Genomic DNA, 22,315 nt, shown 5'->3' with positions numbered 1-22,315 from the left:
TCCACTGCCCCCTAGGGCCACACAAAGGACATGGAATTACTTCTGCACCCAGCAAGCCTTACAATATTGAAAGTGAGGAACCACCCTCTCCCCGCTCAGCTCCTGCCGCGACTTGAATATCCTTAGGTTTCGCCCTGATCAGGTTTGAGCCTTCTGTTGCTGACTCACTGAACAATCCAGGCGGTAAGCAAGCCCTCTCTCTCTCTTTGGGAGATCTCTGGACAGTTCAAGTACATGGGGACCCTAAGCTTCCCTCACTGGGGACCCTGTGCTCCCATGACTGCTATTTTGGGTCACATGAGCTGTCTTGCTGCTGCTGCTGCTGCTGCTGCATTGGCCCCACCAGCTCCCTTACCATCTGTTCCAGAAAGGTGCTCACAGGTTGACGGTGTATGGAATGCCCTGAGCCTCCCGTCTCAGAAAACCAACTGGGGTACTCCTCAAGAACCCCAATGTAAACCACATCCTGGAGAGAAGCCATTCCTTCCTCATGCCTTTAATCGGAGCAATTGATAAAACTCTCCCCCTCCTTCTCCCTGGTCATCTCTCTGCTCCAGGGAGCAAAGGGAGGCACAGAATGTATGCTCGATTAAATTCTAGAAAAAAAACCCCAGAGCCTCATTTAACTTAATGAGTTCTACCCCTTCCCCAGTTTTGCAAACAAGCCAGTGAATGGCTGGGCCATAGGGTATTCTTCTCAGCCTGTCCCTCATGGGGTTTAGGCTCAGGGGCTCATGATCACAAAGCCTCAACCCACACCTAGAAGGTAGGAGAAGGAAGGCACATCTACCATTTGCTAGTATTAATTACCAGGAAGCTGATCTGGGGGGATGGGGAGAAGGCAGGCGATGAGCCACCGTCCACTCTGCTGTGGAAGGCAGGTCCCTCGCCTGCCCCAGCAGAGAGCACCGGCCTCCTCAGCCCGTGAGCACATGAAGACAGAGTCTTCTGTTCTCTGACCACACTTCTTTTCAAGACTCCACATTGACTCTTCCCACATTGACTTTTCCCACTGAAAGCCAATTTTGGAAGTTCTGTTACTTATAATAAGTAATCATTGGGTCCTTGTGAGGACCAATTAATTATTCACTTAATTTGAAATAACTGGTCCTATCTGGCTAACTCCTGCTCATCCTTTAGGTCCAGGTGTCACTTCCTCTGGAAAGTCCTCTCTGGCCTTCCGGAGGGCTGGTCGGTTGCTTTCCTCTGCCCTTCCCCACCCCTAGAAAATCCTCTCCGTTGCACTGACTGCCCTGGGCCGGCATCCCCTGCCCACATCACAGCTCCCACCGATGGAAAGGGACCACATACTTGCTCTTTATCCCGGGCTGGCGCGGGACTAGATGGGGTTGGGGGGAGCAGTGCATGCTGGTACACAGTCAGGGTTGAGGAAAAGTGATGAAGAAACAAGTTTCTGTTGGCTCTCATCTCCTAAAAGAAGGTAATCCTCCAAGCCCCCCTTGGGTGGCAGTGCCTACCTCTGGGAGAAGAGGTCCCTGTAGGGGCTGCCATGCTGCAGGGCGATCCCGTAGCCCTTGCTGCTGACGCTGTTGCCAATGACAGTCACGGAGCAGTCGTCATCCGTTAGGGCTGCGTACTCCACCACCGCCACATCCCACAGAAAGGCGTAGTTCCCCTTCTTTGCCTGAAAGACCAAAATCACCATGAAGTCAGGCAGGCCTGCATCAGTTTTGAGCGGTGAGTATTGCAATGGTGGGATGTGCAGGACCCTCCTACGTGCCCCCCGTCAGCCAGTACTGCAAGCTCTCCTCCTATTTTCTGACAAATTCCGCCTGCCGGCTGATGCCACTCATTGTGCTTAGACATAAAAGGCCATGATGCTGCCTCCAGTAGGCTCCAGGGAAGCTCACGTCACACGAAGAGGTGGGGAAGGAGAGCTTCCTTTCTCAGGCTAGCCACCTGCTCACAGTGGCAAGGACCTCATCCTCAGATTAGCAGGCTCACCTTGGAAAGTGCAGAAAGGCTGACCCAGGGAATTGAGGTTTTATGATCAGAGATTTAGGGGGGAGCATAATAGTCCCCATTTAGTATTTCTACTTAGAACCCAACGGAACCCTGCTTAGGGTGAACGTGGAAGGTGGCCCTAGGTTTAGCGACCCTGAGTGGCCATGACTTAATAACTATGTCACAAACCTGCTATGCATAGGGAAGAACCCATCACGGACAGGGTCCTGATTATTATGGCACCAGACTGCGTTTCTGCCACTTGCCTTTCACTGCCCACACAAGAGTGTCCCTATGCATACGAACATGCACAAACATGTACACATACACACACGCATGCACACATTTTTATATGCATACATATATGCATGCATGCGCAGACACAAAGGCACACAAGCATACGTGTGTGGGAATGCACTCACACATATACGCACATGGACACACACACACACACACCCCTAGGAGCAGGTTCCTGTCTCAATGCAATGGCGGCAGAATACTCCATCAGGAACCTGTCTGGAGTCACACTGAAGTCCCACTCCATCACACCCATCCACAGCAGACCTTCTGTTTTATCCTGAGCCTTCATTCTAACTTTGCCTGGAGTTTGGGCACTCAGAAGAAATGTGAGTTGCTTTGCTTCTTGGAAGGAGATGCAAACTAGACATTGTCATTTGACCGGCTTAAAATAGAGCATAATGTTCTTAATGTAGCCAAGTGCCTGCTTTTAATTCTATAGTGAGCACACAGACTCCTCTTTACCACTCCATCCCTCCTCCCACAGTGCACAGTAGGTGCGGGGAGGCCTGAGTCTGGGCTTGGTGGCAGGGCTGGAGCATGGCGGACAATAAGAGGCCAAGCTGGCACGCTACAAGCTGGGCCACATCGTCATGGGCATTGTTCTGATCTCTCGCGTCAGCTCTGTCTTCATGTCCACCGAGACTTTCCACAGTGTGCCATAGTTGCTTAGATGAATGTAGTCAAGATTTTACTTCTTTTAGGACCCAACGCGCCCATGGGCCAAAACAGCTCATTTTATCTTCAGAAGTTTTCCATCAAAAGGATTTGTGGGTAGAGCGTGGCATTCCCCTCACCCCCACAGACAGGAAGAGGCTGCTCCTAACCATTCACACAGTCTTGCCCAAGGACCTTGTAAGAATTGACACACGCACCCGTGCCACTCGTGGACTCTCACCTCAGGGAGCAATCCAAATATGACATCAAAGCCGCACTCCTTGGCCAAGCCAATTTCAGAAGTCCCTAAAGGACTTTGACCCTGGCTGCAAAATTACACTCATCTCTCTCCCTCCACATGGGAAGATAACAGTCTTTGAAATTTTTTCCTGCTGGCAAACGAGTCTTCTCATGAAAAGATATAAATTTTCAACCTCTTAGTATCCGAGTTTCTCAGCAAAATGTTGACTTATGACCTAATATTTGGCTTCCGTCTGACTTTGGAGGATTTCACATCCATGCTCGCAATTCAACATGACAATCAGACATTGTTATTTGTACGATTTCAAAAGGGCATGTCATGTTGAAGGAAGAATTAAGATCAGGTTCGTTTCCACCTTTCAAGTGATGTTCCAAGAAGGAAAAGAAAATAAGATGGCCCCGACTGAGTGGAAACCGACTCTGACAAAAGCCTGGCATGGCCATTCTATGGGGGTACTTTGCTTCCTTCAAGCCACAAGCATGGGTGGCTCCATTTGGGACTCAGTGACAGGTGAACACAGCTGCCTGAAGGAAGCATTTATCATCTCTCTGGCTTAAGCTGAGAAGGCAGGAAACACAGAGAAGCGATGCTAATGATGTCTCAGCTGCAAACCCCTGCTAATCAGGAAGGCAATCGAGAAAAGAGGGGAAAGTAGTTCTCTTTCTCGAGCTGCCAAGTGACCCCAGACTTTCAGTCTCCCCATTTGTAAACAGGGACTAATTACTATTATGTTTCCTCTGTCTGCTTCAAGAAGCATGTGGCTGGTCCCAAATCTCTCAGACAATTCCCAAACAGGGAGATCTGGAGAGGCCGGTGTGCCCCATCTTGTATGTGGGCCAGTACGGAAGCTCCAGCCTCAGTGGCACTCTATCTTTATGAAATACTCTCCCTTCCCAACCCCTGCCTCACCTCCTCAGCATCCCGGAGCTTCCTACATTCTCCGCTTAGCCCCATACCGAGTAAAATGCAGCACCATAACCTTCCCTAGGCTTCCCAGGGTAACTTTCTAGACCTTGCAGATGTTCTCCATCTTTCTGGTGGGTCATACACCCTGTGTGACACAGAGCCTTCTTAGATCTGGCTATGCTCTCAGGAACATTTCAGATTCCAGCTATAAGGAGCCTAAACACCCCACCCATCATGGTTATGTCCCCTGATATGGACCCTCTTGTCCCCATGTAGAATGAGCTCCACACAGCCCCCCCCCAACAAAATTCTAAGATATGCTTCTCCCTCATAGGGTCAGAAACAGTTTTCCATGGGCCCCTATCCACCTTCCTCTTCTGTGCTGCTTATCCACAAAGTCTGGTGTGTGTGTGTGTGTGTGTGTGTGTGTGTGTGTGTGTATACATATATACAGAAATATACGTATATGAAAAAAAAAGAAATATATGTATATGAAGAAGCATAGGTATGCAAAAGGAAAGTAGTGGAAAACCATAGGATGGATACAGTATTATAACTGCTCTGTAGACATGTGAAATGTAATATGCCAGAAGATGGATAGGATTATTACATAATGGAATGGTATTAGTGATTCTTAGGACAAGTTGCTTAAAAGTTCTTCTTTAATCTTGTGACACAGTCTCTGTAATCACACACCACATAGGCACCAAGTCTGATCTCTGTTCCCCTGTGTGCCCTTGCCCATCGACAGAACACAGAGGCCTGGCAGGGCTCTCCAATTTCCCAGACATTACCCAAATACAACCCTTATTTTCCTGGGCTGCATCTAAACATTTTGCTTTGTTTCATTTTCTCCTTTCCCTAAAAGGAAAAAGAAAGGCACAAGGTTCAGACACAAAATGAAAAGATGTGAAGACCCAGGAACAGGAGGAAAAGGACAGCTTCCATATTAGAGAAAGTCAAAGGTCTCTGGACCTCCATCCCCAGGATGTCAGGATAGCAGCAGGGAGACAGGCCACCCCTGACCTATCTCCCTGTAAGCCTCTTAGCAAACAGGATCCCAGCCCTTCCCTGAGGTTTGCTCTGCCCCATTGCACACACGCTGGAACACCAAGGAATGGAAAAGGATGGAGACATGAGGTGCCTGGCCCTAGCACTTAGAGCACCCTTCCCAACATTTGGGGGAATGGGATCAGCCTCTATGGCTGGAGGAAGGTTGGGGCACCACAAACGAAGCCAAGAGTGAGCTGGAATATAAGATGGCTCACTCGCCATTGCTCCACACTGATAATAAAATGAGATTGCATTGTCTTTCATTGCACCACAGATTTCGCCCTTCCCAGAACTCACTTGGAGCACCGACTTCCAGAGACAAGAGTTCTTGCCTTGGAGGCAAGAACTTCATTATGCTCTTCTACACCATTCTAACTGCTTTTGGAAAGGGGCAAACAACCACACTGTTCCCCCAAACAAGAATGCGGGTACTGTGAACATCAAACACAGATGTTATTGGAAAGGAAGTGCTGAAGGAAATCAGGTGTCTGCAGTGTCAGGGACAAGGGAGGTGTCGAGTCCCTGCTGAGTGCCGGGACCTTCAGAAACCCAATTCCTTTTCCATCCCTGGTATAACTGTGAAGGGCCAAACATTAATCCCCTTCTACAAACAAAGAAACTGAGATTCAGAGAAAGAAAGTGACTTTCCCCAAACAAACCCCGATCATGAATGGCAGAGCCAGGTCAAGGTGAGGTCCCTGTCTTTCTGGCTCCAAAGAAGCCTGGGCTCTCCCCTCTGCCCCGCTTGGACTTGGGAAGGGGGGCAGTGGGGAAATTGCTCCCAGTGTCCTTGCCCACTGAGCCCTTCCCAGGGCAATGCTGCTAGTGACAGAACACTCAAAGCTGTCCTTCTCCAGCTTTGCAAACAGAGATGGCTTGTGGAACTGCTGAAATTCTGTGAGATGGACATCACGGGGACCCACATTGTCTGTCTCTGGTTGGGGTTGTTAGGATATCAGGGACTCCTTGGACACTCAATGGTGCGTTCACCATCCAGGGCCATGCCCAGTGCCTCTCCTTGCCTCCACTCCTCACCCCAACAAAGCAGAGCTTGGCCCTCTCAAGAGTCCCAAGTCTTAGCTCCTATGGTCGCATTCACAAACTGCCAATGCATTGCCACACAAAGCCTGAACCCCGGCTACAATCACACCTGTATTATGCACTGTACCAACTCACAAGATGCACAGTGAAAACCCAGACCATCTGCGGAGAAAAGGACAATCTTACAGTCTGCTGGTAGGAATGTGGGCTGGCATGATGTTTCTGGAATGGCAATTTGGTGGGGAGATTCAAACGCTTTTAAAATGTGCATACACAGCAATTGCACCCCTAGGGATTTATCCTAAGGAATTATTCAGTTTCTGAAAAGATGTTGGTACAAAGATTTTCCGAGTAATACTGTTTAAACTAGCAAGCATTGGAAATGATCTAAATGTTCAACACTTGAGAATCAACTGGGTAATGATAGTATCAAATGATGGAATATTACATTACCGTTACTATGGAGTTTTAAGAGAGCATTGGTTGCTAAGGGAAACGATTGTCCATGATAAACAAGGACCAGCCTAGGTTCTCGACTCCAACATATCGATCTGAATCCCAGCTCCACTGCTGGCTGGCTGTGTGAGTGCAGGGAAGTTGCTTAACATCTCTGGGCCTCAGTTCTCCTGGAGGCAAAATGGTCCATACATCACAGAGTTCTGATAAGGATTAAACCCCTCAATAAATGTGACATGCTTAGGGCCTTGCCTGGCATATAGTAGATGCTAAATCAATGACAACCAGTATTACGCTGCTTAGTACAAAAGAATCTGTTACACTGGAGTATTTGCATTGTGGGAACCTTTTTAAATCATTATGTAAAAATAATGTTTTTCTGTTTATGATGAATCAAAACCAAGCACCAAATACCAACAACGGTCATCTTGGGGTGATGCCATCAGAGGTGACTTTAGTGGTTTCTTTCAATCTGCTGTGTTGCCTTTGTTTTCTGCAGCTCGGCAAGCATTTCTTCTGTGATGGCAGCTGTCCAAGGGGCGAGTTTTAGCTCGGCCTCCTTCCTCGAGCACAGTGTAGTGTTAAGAGTAGAGTTCTAGACATAGACAAACCCAGGGCCACACCCCAGCTCTTCAGTGAACCTACAATCTTGGGTACTAAAAATGCTTCCTGGAGGACTATGCTGAGTGTGACATTACTGGGCACAATGCACCGTGCCTGGCAATAGTGAGGGCTCAATGCATGCTCGGTCTCCTCCTTTCTGCAGTCCTCAGCTTGATTTGGAAGACCACTCTGTCAGCTCTTAAGGGAACATCCTTCTTCCCACCCACTCCCCCCACCCGCCAGTCCTTCCTCCACCTTGACCAAGTCAACAACACGCTCTGTGGGAGCTTGTGGTGTATGTGTGTGAGTGAGTGTGCATACATGAGAATGTGTGTGTGTGAGTACCACAGGCAGCAGGGAAGGAACAGAGAAGTGAACTCGGGTACCAAGTGCCTGGAGAGCCACCAAGGGTTTAAGATAAGCAGACTGTCAGCCGGTAAGGAGCCTGTCTCTTCTGGTCAGAACAATGGCTAGGTTGTCCAAAACGACGTGCAGATGTAGGGCAGAGAGTCAGTAGGACTCTCAGAGGCATTCACAAGCCAACCTCAGGAGACTGACCGTAAGGAAACATGTCACCCAAGGGATGAGAGACAATGACCATCTGCAGGAGCAGCCCCTGGACCAGCAAAAGCAGGAAACCACAGAGGCTCCATGGGAGGGGCGATGGCAACCGAACATTCCCACAATTAGCATTACAACTGTGCTTCTCAAGTGTCCATGGGGCACACAGTCTATTTGGCTCCTGGCTTCAGACTAGCATGGAGGGATGGAGCTGGACCATGAGAAAACACAACGAAAGAGGCGACAAGTTCATCTGGTACAGGGATGTCCTATGTATGTGTGTGTGTGTGTGTGTGTGTGTGTGGACATGAGCGCAGGTATGAGGGCAATGCTGCAGGTTTGTCATGGTGGTCCCAGTGACGCTGCCCATTACCTGAACAAGAGGACAGGGAAAAGGGAAATGTCCTGAGGCTACAGTGGCATAAAATGGCTCCTGATGGCCAGGCATTAGGCCTGCAAGATGTCTGCAGTGATTGCCTGTCCCATCCTTATATTCCTGTATCCTACAGTAACACAGTCAATTGTGAGGAGCACAGCAAGGGGTACAGAGAATGAATGGCACATGATTCCTCAGGCCACCAATGTCCTTACTCTTATATTATCTTCTCTTTGATTCCTTAACTTCCTTTATAGACTCTTCAACTTCATTTCACATGGAGCAAGGTGTGGTATGTCGGTGAAGCAAGGGTCTGCACACAGGCAGACCAAGCCTTCCTCCAGCGTCCTTGGCCAGCCATCTGAAACTAAGTCTGCATGACCTCATCTCGAAGGCAGGAATAGCAAGCCCACCTAACAGGCTCATCACAGGAACAGACAGCATGGAAGGTGTCTCATGCATGGAAGGAACTCAAAGAATAAGACCTCATGATCATGATAATCGTCACCAGCATCATCCTTATAGCTTAGAGTTTGGACCCTCATTAAAATGCAAATGCCTTGGGGAAAATAACACTTGACATTGTCCTCAGTCATCAGCCTGATAAGTTAGAAGGACTATCAGCCTGGGTCACCATCTTGGCCCAGTTACCGACTCACTACTGATTTGTAAAAATGGAAGACAAGCTGAGATCACCTTTAAGGTCTTCTCCAGCTTTAACATCCTCAAAGTCTATGACATAGACCAGTGGTTATCAAAGTGTGTTCCCTGAACCTGCAGCATCAGCTGCAGAACTTAATAAGAGAACTTAATATGAAATATAAATTCTCAGGCTCCATACCAGACCCACTGAATTAAGAGACTCTGGGAGTAGAGCCCAACCGTCTAATAATCTCTCCAGGCGGTGCTGATGGGTGCTAAAGCTGAGAAATCCTGTGATACAGACCTCTGTGTCAATTAATTTCTGATCTTCTCATGAGAACAGGTTTAGAAAGGGAAGAGTATTATGGCTCTAGGGCCTCAGGTTGGGGCACTAAACAGAGGAGTGGAAGCCATAGAGTTGAGAGAGCAAGACTACTGAAAACAAACACTAAAGGTAAGTTACACTTTACACCTTCTTCCTGCAAAGTACTCTACTTGGGGCTTTCACATCCATTCTCTTACTACAAACTTCAGGATAAACGTCCACTGCACAAATTGTCCATTTCCCAAGAGGACTGAGGCTCTAAAAGGACCGTGCCCAAGACCACAGAATCAGCTACTGTCAGATTGAATGTCTCCCCAGGTCTCCTTGACTGCAAATGGCCTTCCCCTCTCCCACATCAAAAGTTCAACCTCAGTAGCCCGAAGAGCCACACAGAGCTGCCTGAGCAGCTGTCTCTGTCATCATACTGATTTTTTTCTCTTCTGCTGCCAGATTCTGGTCAAGCTTTTGTTAATGATGTCTGCCTCCAGCACCTGACCCTATGGAAACTTTATGGCTACATTCCCTTTTTGGGCTTCTAACACTCAGGGAGAAACAGTCTTATTTAGTGACTCAAATATTGTTCTAGCGGGAGACGGTTTCTCGCATCTCCAAGGGAGCTGGTTCGGTATGAAGGAAAAAGAAAAGTCCTAACTTAGAAGAATCAATGGCTCCTTCCTCAAAGTCTAAAACTGCACACGATCAGCAAAACCAGGGGCTTCATAAACAACCTTCCCAGCAGGGCAAAGGGACACATTGATTTTCAATGATTTGTCAAAACTTTAAATTGTCCAAGGACCATGATAAACAACAATCTAATCTGAGTTTTTCCATGGGAAAGATTAAGAATGATCTAAAAGAAAGAGTAAATTGGTTTGCTTAGATACAAAATAGATTACAAAGAGAAAAGGATACAGAATGAAAAATGTCATCCTAGAGTTGGGAACCGACTCAAGAATACATGAATTCAGGCAGCGTAGAGGACAAGCACGAGGTCAAGCATCTTATGAAGAAGCCCAGGGCTTGTGCAGATACTCCCTTTGTGCACATGCACGTAGGCACATGCGCACACGCACACACACACACACACACACGAAGGAATGTAAGTCCCACGGCCACGCATGTCCTGTTCACTGCCCTGGCATGATGTCTGGTATACAGCTGGTGCTGAATAAATATGCATAAAGTAATCAGTGAAGAACTGAAAGCATGAATGTTAGGATCTGGGAAGGCTGGGGCCGTGAATCAAAGCAAGCTGGGCTGGATATGTCCTGCACCCACACCAGGTTTGCCCCTCTCCATCCGATTCGCTCCTCCAGAGGCTGACCTTCATGGACAGGATTAAAGGGGCCTTGGGCCTCTAAGAGGCACTTTCTAAGTTTCAGGAAAAATCAAATATTAATTCTAATAAAACAACGATCATAGGGGTGCCTGAGTGGCTCACTTGTTAAGCATCTGCCTTTGGCTCAGGGCACGATCCCGGGGATCGAGCCCCGCATCAGGCTCCTCCACTGGGAGCCGCTTCTTCCTCTCCCACTCCCCCTGCTTGTGTTCCTTCTCTCACTGGCTGTCTCTCTCTGTCAAATGAATAAATAAAACCTTAAAAAAAATCATAACAATAAATACCACTTGTTCAAATGCATGTTCTCAAACTTAAGAGGGCATAAGATTCCCCTGGAGGGTATGTTCAAATACAGATTACTAATCTCCACCTGCTCCCCTCCCTCAGTGTCTGATCTAAAGTAGGGCTCAAGAATTTCACTTCTAACATGTTCTGACGATGCTGATATTGCTGGTCCAACGACCACACTTTGAGAACTACGCTGTTAAAATACACTCTATCAGACATTGCACCCATCCCTTCACATCTCCTCTAAACTTTACAGTAACTGCAAGAAGACCCAGGATTATTATTCCTGTTTGTCAGAGGAGATTAACTTTGTTCAGGAGTCAGTTAACTTCCAAACCCAGTTCTTCTTAACTCAAATCCCTCACTCTACTCACCACACTTAGGCTGCTTTAACTGAGCATTTGACTTCATTGAGACAAAGTTCAAACGAGACCCATGAAACTACCCCCCCGAGGCCAGGGTGGTTTTGCCATCTGCAGCCACTTCCTCTCACTGTTTCTTTAGCCATAAAAGGTGTTGGGAACTAGCAACTCGGACTGTGCCTGAAGGAGAGAGAAGTAATAAAATTGTGTGTGATCATAATTAATATTAAAGACAACCCCTTAAAGTGTTGGGAGGCCATCTGTGGGTTTTATGTTGAAGAGTCTCATTCCCCAACCCCATTTGCGGCTGAGGGATTCCTTTATGGCCTTAGCTGAAATGTCAGCCTTGAGAGAAAAAGCTCACACAATAACCTGAAAGCACTTTGAGGAGCTACAAAAGAGGTCACATTCTGACCAAAGAGATTGAAATGGACTCCCATCCCTCACAGAACAAACTCTGAGCTCTACCTGGCAGGACGTACGGCTTTGTAAAGTCAAAGAATCAGAAAGATTTGCCACCAGAGGGGTCTGGCAGGGGCACTGCCTAATAGGAGCCCGTCACATAGCCCAGGGATGCCGAACCCTTACTAGAAAGGGCAGAGATTGCTTCTCATCACTTCCCGTGTAACTAAGCTGCAGTCTGAGATCTGGGCTGTACAGAATGGGTCCTAGACCTCTTCCAGACGAGGGTTCTGGAATACTAGAGATGCCAAATTTCACTGCTCAGAGTTCTCTTCATCAGGCTCCATACCATTTCTGGTTGGTTCCTTTATCTGATCCTTGGGAGGCACGATCTTCAGAGTTTTTACTGTTCTTATTACTGTTCCTGATTTAAGTTCATCGACCCCTCATTGCTCTGTGTGTGTGTGTGTGTGTGTGCATGTGTGTGTCTCACACACATACACAAACATATACTAAAATTTCAAAATGTCAGGTTCAAAGCCAATCTTAGTATCTCTACGTTGGAAGGTAAAGAGATTCTTATTAGAGCTACGCATCCCAGGGGAAACCAGTACTTCTACCCAATAAGTTTTATATTATTGATGATGATGATGGTGATGGTGATGGTAATAATAGTAGTAACAATAATGAACACATGGATGGCAGAGAAAGAATCCAATAATCTTTGGACAAATTGTTCAACCTTTTTGTGTTTTTGTATTCCTCATTTGCAAAGAAATATCACAAAATGCCATCAATGGTGAAGATAAAGTACAGAAGCACAATGCCACACGGAATAATTTCTTTATGAATGTTATTTTCCTTCTTCCCTTTCTCCCTTTTTGTTTCTGTACAAACAACATTATACCAACAAAATGGAAATAAAAATAAGCTAAACAAAAATTGCCAACAATCTGGCTGACGCAATAAATCAAAATTGTTTTCATCAGCAATCGCTTCTTGGTTTTAATGTAATCAAATAACAAAACAATTCAATTCAAAATGTAAAAACTTAAATCATAAAACCCAAAGCAATAACGCTCAGTGGAACAAATACAATGGAATCAGCCCACATTTACAGCCAGCACTAAGGTGAAGCGTATCAGACCCGGGTACAAAGCAAATTATGGGGCAGAGCAAATCTGAAAAATAAAATCAGATTTAAGGGGAGTGAACATCCTCCCACCCCTCTAATGAGGAGTTTGAAAATAATCAAAGTTAGCATGATGGCACAGATATTGGTTTGATTCCAGAGCTTACCCTACCAAATTATTAAAATCGCAAAAGAAAGTAATTGAAGAATTCATAACGAGATTTGCTTGGCAATGCTCAAAACCCAAAGCAGAGTAATTTAATAAGAGAGGCACAGTGGGGGCTTTCCTTGATCTTTGGACTGTATTATCCCAAACCAATCATCATCAAACAGAATTAAGCAGCAGGGCATTATGAAGGGGCCAACGTACTCAATTGTATGGGAACCTGCTCCAGGAGACGGACTAAGCTCCCCCCTACCTTCCCTGCCCCTCCCCACCCCTTCTTGCCCTCTCTGTAACTGGGTACCAGCAATCCTGCTCATCTGTGCTGAAGAAAGATGCACATGCCTACATTTCTGCACGCTCTCATTTGTTACTCATTGAGCATTTATTTTGTCTGATTTTTAAAAGGATAGATGCACATGGACGCCCATGTGCTTTGTGGCTGTGCCTACCTCTGCTCTAGGCCCTGAGGACAGACAAAAGATTCAGACACAGACCTGACCCTAAGGAGCCTCTGAGTGTAGTGGGGGATGTATCAAAGTAGGGCATTAAGGATGGGGTGGCATCCGATGAAGGTGACCTCTAGGATACACAGTGGGATAAGGGAGCCTCTCGCCCTGCTGGGGTTGGGGGGAGGAGGAGCTGGGGATGAGGTGGGGAGCGGGGGCCTCCGGAAGAGTGAATACTTTTACTAAGGCTGGAGGAATAACTAGGAACCAGCCTGGCCAACCAAGAAAGGAACTGATGCTCTAAGCAGCAGGAAGCATGGGTTTGTATAAAGGAGGGGGGAGGGAAAGGAAGCACTCCGGCTTCCAGATGAGTGCAAGGGAGGCAGGAGCCAAAATTTTACTCTGATCATGCCTCTCCCTCCATTTCTGCAATGTGTCACAAATAATGACCCAGGTGCTAGAGTGAGAAAAATACTGAGCTCAAACCCCGGGTCCCAACCTGACTTCAAGACTGATTTGCAGGAAGTCCCTTGTCCTCCTTGAACTTCGGTTTTCTCATTAATAAACAGGTTGTGTTAAAGCATAAGGGAGCTAAAGCATAGCAGAAACTTATCACCACACCTGAGCCATCCCAGGTCTCTTTAATGGTAGCCATCACCTTATATTAATCTCCTGGTTATCCAAACACTGGCCCCAGGCCCCAGTGGAAAGAAGGAAAGCCATGGATAAAGTAAGAAAGGAAACAAACATTTTTTATGTTTGAAAGAACATACTGTCCAAAATCAGCCTTTGTCTTCATTTTGGCCTTACATCAACTCAACTCAATTTTAGGAGGAAAGTATCAAGCCCACTTTTACATATTAACTGAGCTCAGTACTCATAAACGAGTGAATGAATGAATGAATGAATGAATGAATAAGAGACCAAATATTTCAAACAGTAAATTGTTGCAGAAATACACAGTTGAGGAAGGGGTCTGTATGTGTATCAATTCTGAGTATTAAATAAAGGTAAACATCTAATCATGATCTTAATTTTCTCAAACCCACCAAAATCCATGGATCATTGATAGCAATATCTAAGGTGGTCCAAGGGAAAAAAAAAAAATGAGTTGAAAAGAAAGTGATTTCTTCTTTACTCCGGTTCCTAGAATAATAAAGCAAAATAAAGCAAAAATGTATATGTACCTATATAAAAAGAAAAAGAAAGGAGGGGAAAAATATCACAATACAGGACATGAGAAAAGTAGGGAAAAATACCAATTTATAAAAAGATCTTTCCTACTAAAGATAAATCCACAAGGATTTGATGAGAAAAAAAATGTTCTGAAACCTGAGTATTCTTCTGATCCCAAAGATAAGAACGTAATTTATTCAAAGTTCTACTTTCGGCAACACTCAGCAATATTTTGTCAAGTGTTTTAAATATGTATATCCTTTTCTGACAGTGTAATTCTACTTTTGAGACTTCGATCTAAAGAATAAATGTAGTAACTAAAAAACCATTACACCTGAAGATGTTCATTATACTGTTATTTATATTTGTGAAAACTTAGAAATGGTCCAAATGACAATCAAGAAGAAAATGTTTAAGTAAATTATTTTACACCTATTTGATGAAATATTAATTCGCCACTAAAATAATATTTATGAAGTTTTATAATAGTATTAGAAAAACACAGGATAAAATATATTTTCTAGAACATCATAATTCTATAAAATCTTTGTTGAGATTCAAAAAAGACCAGACAGAAGTATACACAAGAGTCCCTGGAACCTTATTTAGGCGATGAAAAAAAAAAGTTTGGCTGATTCTTCTCTACTTATTTTTAGGAATATTTTAAGCTTTTCTTAATGGTGCTATATTACGTTTAAATTATAAATGTACAACCTAAGATTTCCTCTTAAAAGCTCTTATTACTTTAAACATTGGCATGGATTGGGAACATTCAACCTTAGAGCACTTGGAGTTGGGTTGGGCCACAGAATCAAAGCATGCGAACGAAGAAGTTTCAGGTATATTACATGGTCAAGACACTTAGAATTAAGCCCAAGATCCCAGGGAGGGCTTCTGTAGGCAGCAACTGTTCAGCAGGGAAAACACCACTGTCTTCATTCTCCTACAAGGAAACTATACATTCCATAGAAAAATGGGTTTTGTTCGCCTGGCATTCAACTGTCTTTTTTGCCTCACTGGTTTCCCTTCTTTTTCTGTGTATTTGATTTCCTGCTTGCCAGTTTTCTCACACATTCTCACCCTTGTATCCTCAAAACTGAGAAGGAATTGAGGTGTTTGGATTGTACATGTGCATTTATGACAGAAATCATGTCATGGAAGCTTTCCTCAACCTCACTGAACAGAATAACTCCCCGCTCTCTCTCCCCATAGCCTCTTCAAATCACAGCCATTTGCTGTCCTCCAGAACTCAACAGGGACACTATAAAGAAAAAGACTAAGTGTGACACTTAATAATTTGAGCTTAATGATAATGAAAATACAACACATAAAAATCCATGGGATTCAGCTAACATAGTGCATAGAAGCAAATTTATAGCTTTAAATGCTTATGTCCGGAAAGAGTATTTCGACATTTAGAAGCAAGAAGAAGTAAGAGCAAATTAAAAGCAAATTGAACAGGAGAAAAAAATTTAACAAAAAAATCTGAAATCAATAAAATATAACAGAGAAAAATCAATAAAGTCAAAAGTTGGTGTTTTGAAAGGAAAAGCTATATTTGTGGATTAGAAGACTCAATATTGGGAAGATACCAATTTTCCCCCAAATGATCTATAGATTCAGTGTAATAGGTATCGAAATCTCAAGCATTTTTGAAGAAATCTCACAGGATGATTGTAAAATTTAAATGGAAATGATCTAGAAATGCTCAAATACTCTTATAAGAGAAAAATAAAGTCAGAGGATTTATACTACCTGATTTAAGGAATTATTAGAATTATTATAAAGCTATAGTGATCAAGACACTTTTATACTAGCATAAGAACAGATATATAAATCAATGGAACAGAATAAAGAATCCAGAAATAGACCAACAAATACTTGGCCAGTTAATTTTTAATCAACACATCTATTCTCTTTGTTAAGTAAACACTTCTTTTAAATTAAAAAAACTTTTTTTTAAATAAATGGTGCTAGATCAATTGAATATATGTATGGGGGGAGAAAGAGAACCTGGACCACTTGTTTATTCCATATACAAAAGCTAATTTGATATGCAATGTAAATGTAAACATAAATAGATGTCATAAATGTAAAAAATCTTCTAGAAGAAAATGTGCAACTTTAAGGTGGGAAACTTTCTTAGACAGGACACGAAAAGCATTAAAACCATAAAAGAAAAAAAAAACCCTGATATATGGGGTTTTATCAAAATTTAAAAATTCTACTCTTTAAAAAACACCATTAAGAAAGTGAATGGGCAAGTTACAGACTGGAAATTATAACTGCAGTACTTATATGTGATCAAGGACTTATACCTAGAATAAATTGAAAACTCATCTAAATCTATAACGAATAGCTGCAGTGCCCAGTAAAAATTAACAAAAGACTTGAGCGCACACTTCTCAAAAGAGGCTATGTGAAACTAATGATGTACTATATGTTGGCTAATTGAATTTAAATTTAAAAAAAAAAGAGAGAAAGAGAGGCTATGTGGATGGCCAATAAGCACATGAAAGAGTGCTAGCCATCATTAGCCACCAAAAGAACGCTAATTAAAAAACGGGATATCCTTCACCACGTCCACATTTTTGCCATAAGCATCTTTGCCAAAGACCTCTTTGCTAAAAGCATTTCCGCCGCATAACTAATTGTCCATAAGGCAATTTTGCTGTAAAAGATGAAATAATGAAAAAGAAAAGAGGGACATTAAAAAGGACATAATGAAACATGAAAAAATTAATAAAATTAATTTCTTCCTTCATGAAGACAGATATCGGTTTTCCAAATACTAGGATGCATATTGGTCACTGAGCTTTGTATTGTATGACGAGAGCCTTCCACACTGTTGTTCCTTCTTGGCAGAGTGTCACGGGTCCCCTGACAGATGCTCCGACGTTCTATGGAAAATGTGGAAGAGATGCTAATGCCGTAATGCATTTGTAACGGAGCTTTGTGGTCACTGTAACTGATCTGTCATCATTTTCTAGTGTAGTCTAGAGCGCAATCTGGCTTTACACTCCCTTATTTCACACTTCCAGTAAGTGTTATCACTGTATTTTCTATCCAGTCAACAGACGGATTTGTCATCATCCACTATTTTAAGACCACCATCTCTACATGCTACTGTATAGACCATTATGAGGGCTAGCTGAGATTTATATAATATAAAAAAGGAAAATTTTTCAATGGAGAAATGAAACCAGACTGTCAACCAGTTATTTTATTTTTTAGGGCAAAATTGCCTGACGGCCAATTAGTTATGTGGCGAAAACGTTTGCAATGAAAATGCTTGCAGCGAGATGTCTATGGCAAAACTACCTAGAACCATCCTTCACAGCCACTAAATTGTCCACAGTCTAAAAGACTACAACACTAAATGTTGGTTAGGATGTCCAGCAACCGGAGCTTACAAGTATATAAGTCAGGTATTACTAGTGGGAGTGTAAAATAGAGGTGGAAGGGGTTTAGGCAGGTCCTTAGAGAGGTGAACACACATCTACCCCATGACCCGGGAATTTCACTCTTCTGTATTTGGTAAAGAAAAGTGGAAACATACCTCTGCAAAAGATTTGTATAAAAATGATCATACGTTCTTATTAGCCCCAAATTGGTAACAACTGAATGTATGTCAACTAGAGAATGGATAAACACATTGAGGTTTATGCAGACAATGGAATGCTACTCAAAAGAAAGAAACAAAAAGAAGTACTGAGACCCACAACTTAAACTCATCGGTGTTTCACTGTGTGAAAGAAACTGAACACAAGTACACACATTTTATATTATTCCATTTATAAGAATTATAAGAACAGGGCAACCTAATCTGTGTTACTAGAAAGTTGTAAGTGGTTGCTTCTGGGGATAGGGAGAAGCATCCAGAAAGTGACATGAGAACACTTTCCAAAATAATGAAGAGCTTCCAAAACTTGTTTTGGGTGTTGATTACACATTGTATACAATTGTCTAAACCCATGAAACAAACAGTACCTGTGGATTTCCTTGTATTTCAATTATACTTCATAAAAGGACTATGCGCTATTTGTCTTTATATTTTTGTTATCTTCTTTTCCTAACAAATAGTAGGTGCCCAGGCAGTTTGCTGACGTCTACCAAAAGTCAACTTATGCTACTTTACTGGACACTTTCTGCTTAATGCATCGATAAGCTCACGACTAATCTGGGAAGGCCCTTCTCAGTCTCACAGATAGCTCAAGAGGTGAATTCACTTGACCAAAGACAAGCCACAGATTAAATTAAGCCAAAAGTAGAACTTAAATTCACATCTCCAAACTCCTAGGCAGAAGCTATTCAGACTACATTTCTTGAATGGATGAGTAAGTGAATAAATGAACAAATAAAGAGAAGAGACTATCCAACTTGAAAAATAGATATGGTGCTTTTGAGCAAATACAAAAGATATTCAGATGAATAGTTATCCAATGTGAGTATTTTAGGAGGAAGGAGGCATATGGAATCCTTGGTCTGCATTGACTCGGAAGCAGACAAAGAACAAAATATGTGTCTTGGAAGGCCGGCCTATTAGGCCTGTGGCTGCTGCCAAGAGCCTGTTGCTCCTTTCCTCTGCACAGGGCTGTCTGGTTTGTACCAGTCCCTTTTCCAGGGGGCCAGACCCACATCAAGAGTCCCTTTGATCAACTTGGCCAAATCTTCCTGATCATTGCACCCAGCATCCCGCAAAATACAAAGTAGTACCATTCCATAGAAGCTTCTTCCCCCTACTCAGTAGGAACTCCCAGCAGGCCATGAAACCAGGATGCTTTCCTCACCATGCTCCTTCCAAATGAAGAGCACTGTGGGGCACCAAAGTTCCTTGTCCTCCCGTGGAAGGCTGCAGTCCTTCTGGGGACCCCGAGAAGGACCTTCCTGTCTCAGGGTATGGTTCCTGACCCTATCCTTTTCTGCCACAGGGTACAGTCCCTGACATTCAGCAGAGAGTGTATGCACTGGGAGCGTGGGAGCAGCCCTTGCCATAGAGCAGAGAGCAAGGGGAAGGGACAAAACGCAGGGGCTGATGGGTGATACCCAATCTGGTCCAGGGCAAGCATTAGATCAGTGTGGAAATAAATAAGATTTGTGGGCCTGTTTTCTTCCTCCATTTGCATTCACACTTTATGACCTCAGCGATATTTACTGAGTGGAAAAAACCACCTTCTGTTAGGACTGCTGGACTCAAAAGCTACTTCCCTCTGAAAAATACTATCTCTAGCCACAGGGTCTGAAACAAGCTACTTGTCTATTTATTCGAAGAGCTCAATGAGCTGTGAAGATTGACATTTGAACTATTAACACTGTATTCTATTTGACAATGTTATTAAATATTAGGTCTGATTTATGGAAAGGCTTAATAAATTGGCAGGCCAGGTCAGCCCTGACACTGCACCGAAATTGGGTTACACTGGATATGACTTGGTAGTGTTGATCCAAAAAAAAAAAAAAAAAAAAAAAAAAAAAAAAATCCACCAACAACACTAAAGTCTGATTTCATATGACAAAGTTATTATCATATAAATCTGAATCACTTGTGTGCCCAATTCTGCATCTCGAAATTTCTTTAATTGATATTTTCAGTAGTTTGGAAGTCAAAAAGGTAAAATCAGAGACTTAAGAAACCTTTGCTAGGGCATGGAAGGACAGGTAAGGCTTTTAAAAATGGGTGTCAGGTATGTGTCTCATTACTTTGGTGTAAAAGAGGAAGGGAAATAAAAGCACAGGTAAAGGGTATGCAAGGGGCAGAGGCACAATGAGGTATAGAAATGGGAATGCTACTCCATGGGAAGAGGCAAGGTGGGAACGAGGCTTGGCCTGGACTATGCCATGGCTTACTCAGGTCCGTGTGACCTTGAGCAAGCTGCTTCATTTCTCTGAGGCTCAGGTCCCATTTCTACACGATGTAGATAATGATAATGAAGTAGTTTTGTTTAGGATGAAAAGAATAATATATGTAGATCATCTGGCACAGTGCCTGGAACACTGAGGCTTCTCAACAGGTTTCAGGGGGAGACTAGGCCAGGCCAGATGCAGTGTAGTGAGGGAGAAGTCCTGGGCCACCAGAGTTAGGTCTGGAAAGGACAGGAAAGGACAGTGGGTAGGCAGAGCCTGTAAGCTACGAGATGGTGTAGAGCTAAGATGATACACTAGATATGCCTATGTGCAACTGGGTGGCCTAGAGCTAGGCAATGTGTTACCGAATGTGCCTGTGGGTTGTTAGATGCTATAGAACTAAAGGTGGGCTCCTTACTGATGTGCTTATGCACACTTGGCTGATACAGGGCCAGATAATGAGCAACTGGATAAGTGTATGTGCTTTTAGATGATACAGACCTAGGAGCAGTATCCCTGGCCCACCCGTTGCTCTAGACCAGGGATCCTCAAACTTGCTCTCTAACGGCCATGTCATATATATTTTAAGCTTGGGAGTAGATACGGTCTCTGGTACAACTATTGAACTCTGCTGAAGTAGTAGGAAAGGCAACATAGACAGCATGGAAATCAAAGTATGTGTCTGTGTTCCAATAAAACTTTATTTACAAAAACAGGCAGTGGGCCAAATTTAGCCCATGGACTGTAGTTTGCCAATACTTTGTCTACTCTTTCCTCAGGGCTGACAGGAGCAGGTGGCTGAGAGCAAGGAAGGCAGCCTCTTTCCTCTTTGTGAGGACCAGCAGGGTTTCTTTCATAAGAGAAGGCTAATAAGAGACAAGCCTGAAAGGGACCCCAGAGTTACTTCCCTTACCCCTCCCATCAAGGAATCCATATAGGGTAACCTGCCAACTGATGGCACCAACAACATCTCAGATTTATGTGCCTCTGCTCAGTCAGACGGCAAACAGATGACTCATTCAGGGACAACCCAGTATTTATTGAGACTTACTGGGTGGCAGGCAGGTCTGTTGTAAAAATTGTATGCTGTGGGCTCTTAATAAATAAATAAAACTCCCTCCCCCCTTACAAATTCCTTCCTGTTCTCCTCACCAGGGCCCAGAAAGGGCTGCCCCTTCCTTGTCTGAGGGGCCACTAGCATGAAGGCCTGGGTCACAAGGGTGGGGCAAGCATGACATAATCCCTTTCTCTGGTTCTGATACCGTGGAAAAGTAACTGCCTCTTGCTAAGCAATTTCCCACCTAAATTGGTTTCAAGTCATTAAAAGCTGCAGCACTCCCAAGGAAAAAATAATAGCAGCTCTCTGAGGTTACCCTCTACACCAAACTCCCTGACTCCAGTAGCAATTAGACATCGCTCCAATAGCAGGCACTCTCCAGAAATGGAGCCAGAGTCACCAAAGAGTAACTGGAAATGAGAAGTGAGGTCATCCTCCGCTTGCTAAAGAAGTTTCCGGCAACGTCCCTTGGGGGCGCCCCCTCTTCACTTCTGCAGAGCTGCCTGCACTGGTGAAGCATTTAGGTGCAGGAGGCCCCCCCACCCCACCCCCACAGGCAGACACAGGAAGAGGATCTGAGAGTAAATCTGAGCTCTCCTTCCGGTAAAAAATGCAGCACACTCCATTTTCTGACAATACCATAAACTCACTTTTATGACACTAGTTATAAAACCCTTAACATTTGTCTAGTGCTGGCAGTCGGTTTTTTTCTTAGAGATCCAAATGCAAGAGGGAGATTTGTGACCCCAAAGCTGGCTTGGGGTTTATAAAACGAAGGTGCCATAAAAGTAACACATCCGAGGTACTGAAAAAAGATTAGGTTCTGTACCACGAAGCCATAGCATTTCTAAGGAATCCTTTCTTTGCATCTTCCACCACTTCTCTTTTTTTACATTGTTTTCATCATGAGTTAAGACCAGAAGGTGAATGATTTCTAACGTGCCAGCAATAAAGGAGGG

General features: G+C 43.9%; 1 protein-coding gene across 1 annotated transcript in view; it reads right to left on the bottom strand.

Annotated features, from left to right (window-relative positions):
- Positions 1–22,315, bottom strand: part of GRID1 (glutamate ionotropic receptor delta type subunit 1) — a 684,166-nt gene that overhangs the window by 14,717 nt on the left and 647,134 nt on the right. Inside the window, exon 14 of the mRNA XM_026504591.4 lies at positions 1,479–1,645. Within this exon, the coding sequence (XP_026360376.2) occupies positions 1,479–1,645 (167 nt within the window). The remainder of the gene's footprint in view (positions 1–1,478; positions 1,646–22,315) is intronic.

Source organism: Ursus arctos, unplaced genomic scaffold, assembly GCF_023065955.2.
Source record: "Ursus arctos isolate Adak ecotype North America unplaced genomic scaffold, UrsArc2.0 scaffold_7, whole genome shotgun sequence".
Taxonomy (NCBI): Eukaryota; Metazoa; Chordata; class Mammalia; order Carnivora; family Ursidae; genus Ursus; species Ursus arctos.
Note: the sequence above shows the minus strand (reverse complement) of the source record. Positions and strands in the feature narration are given on the sequence as shown.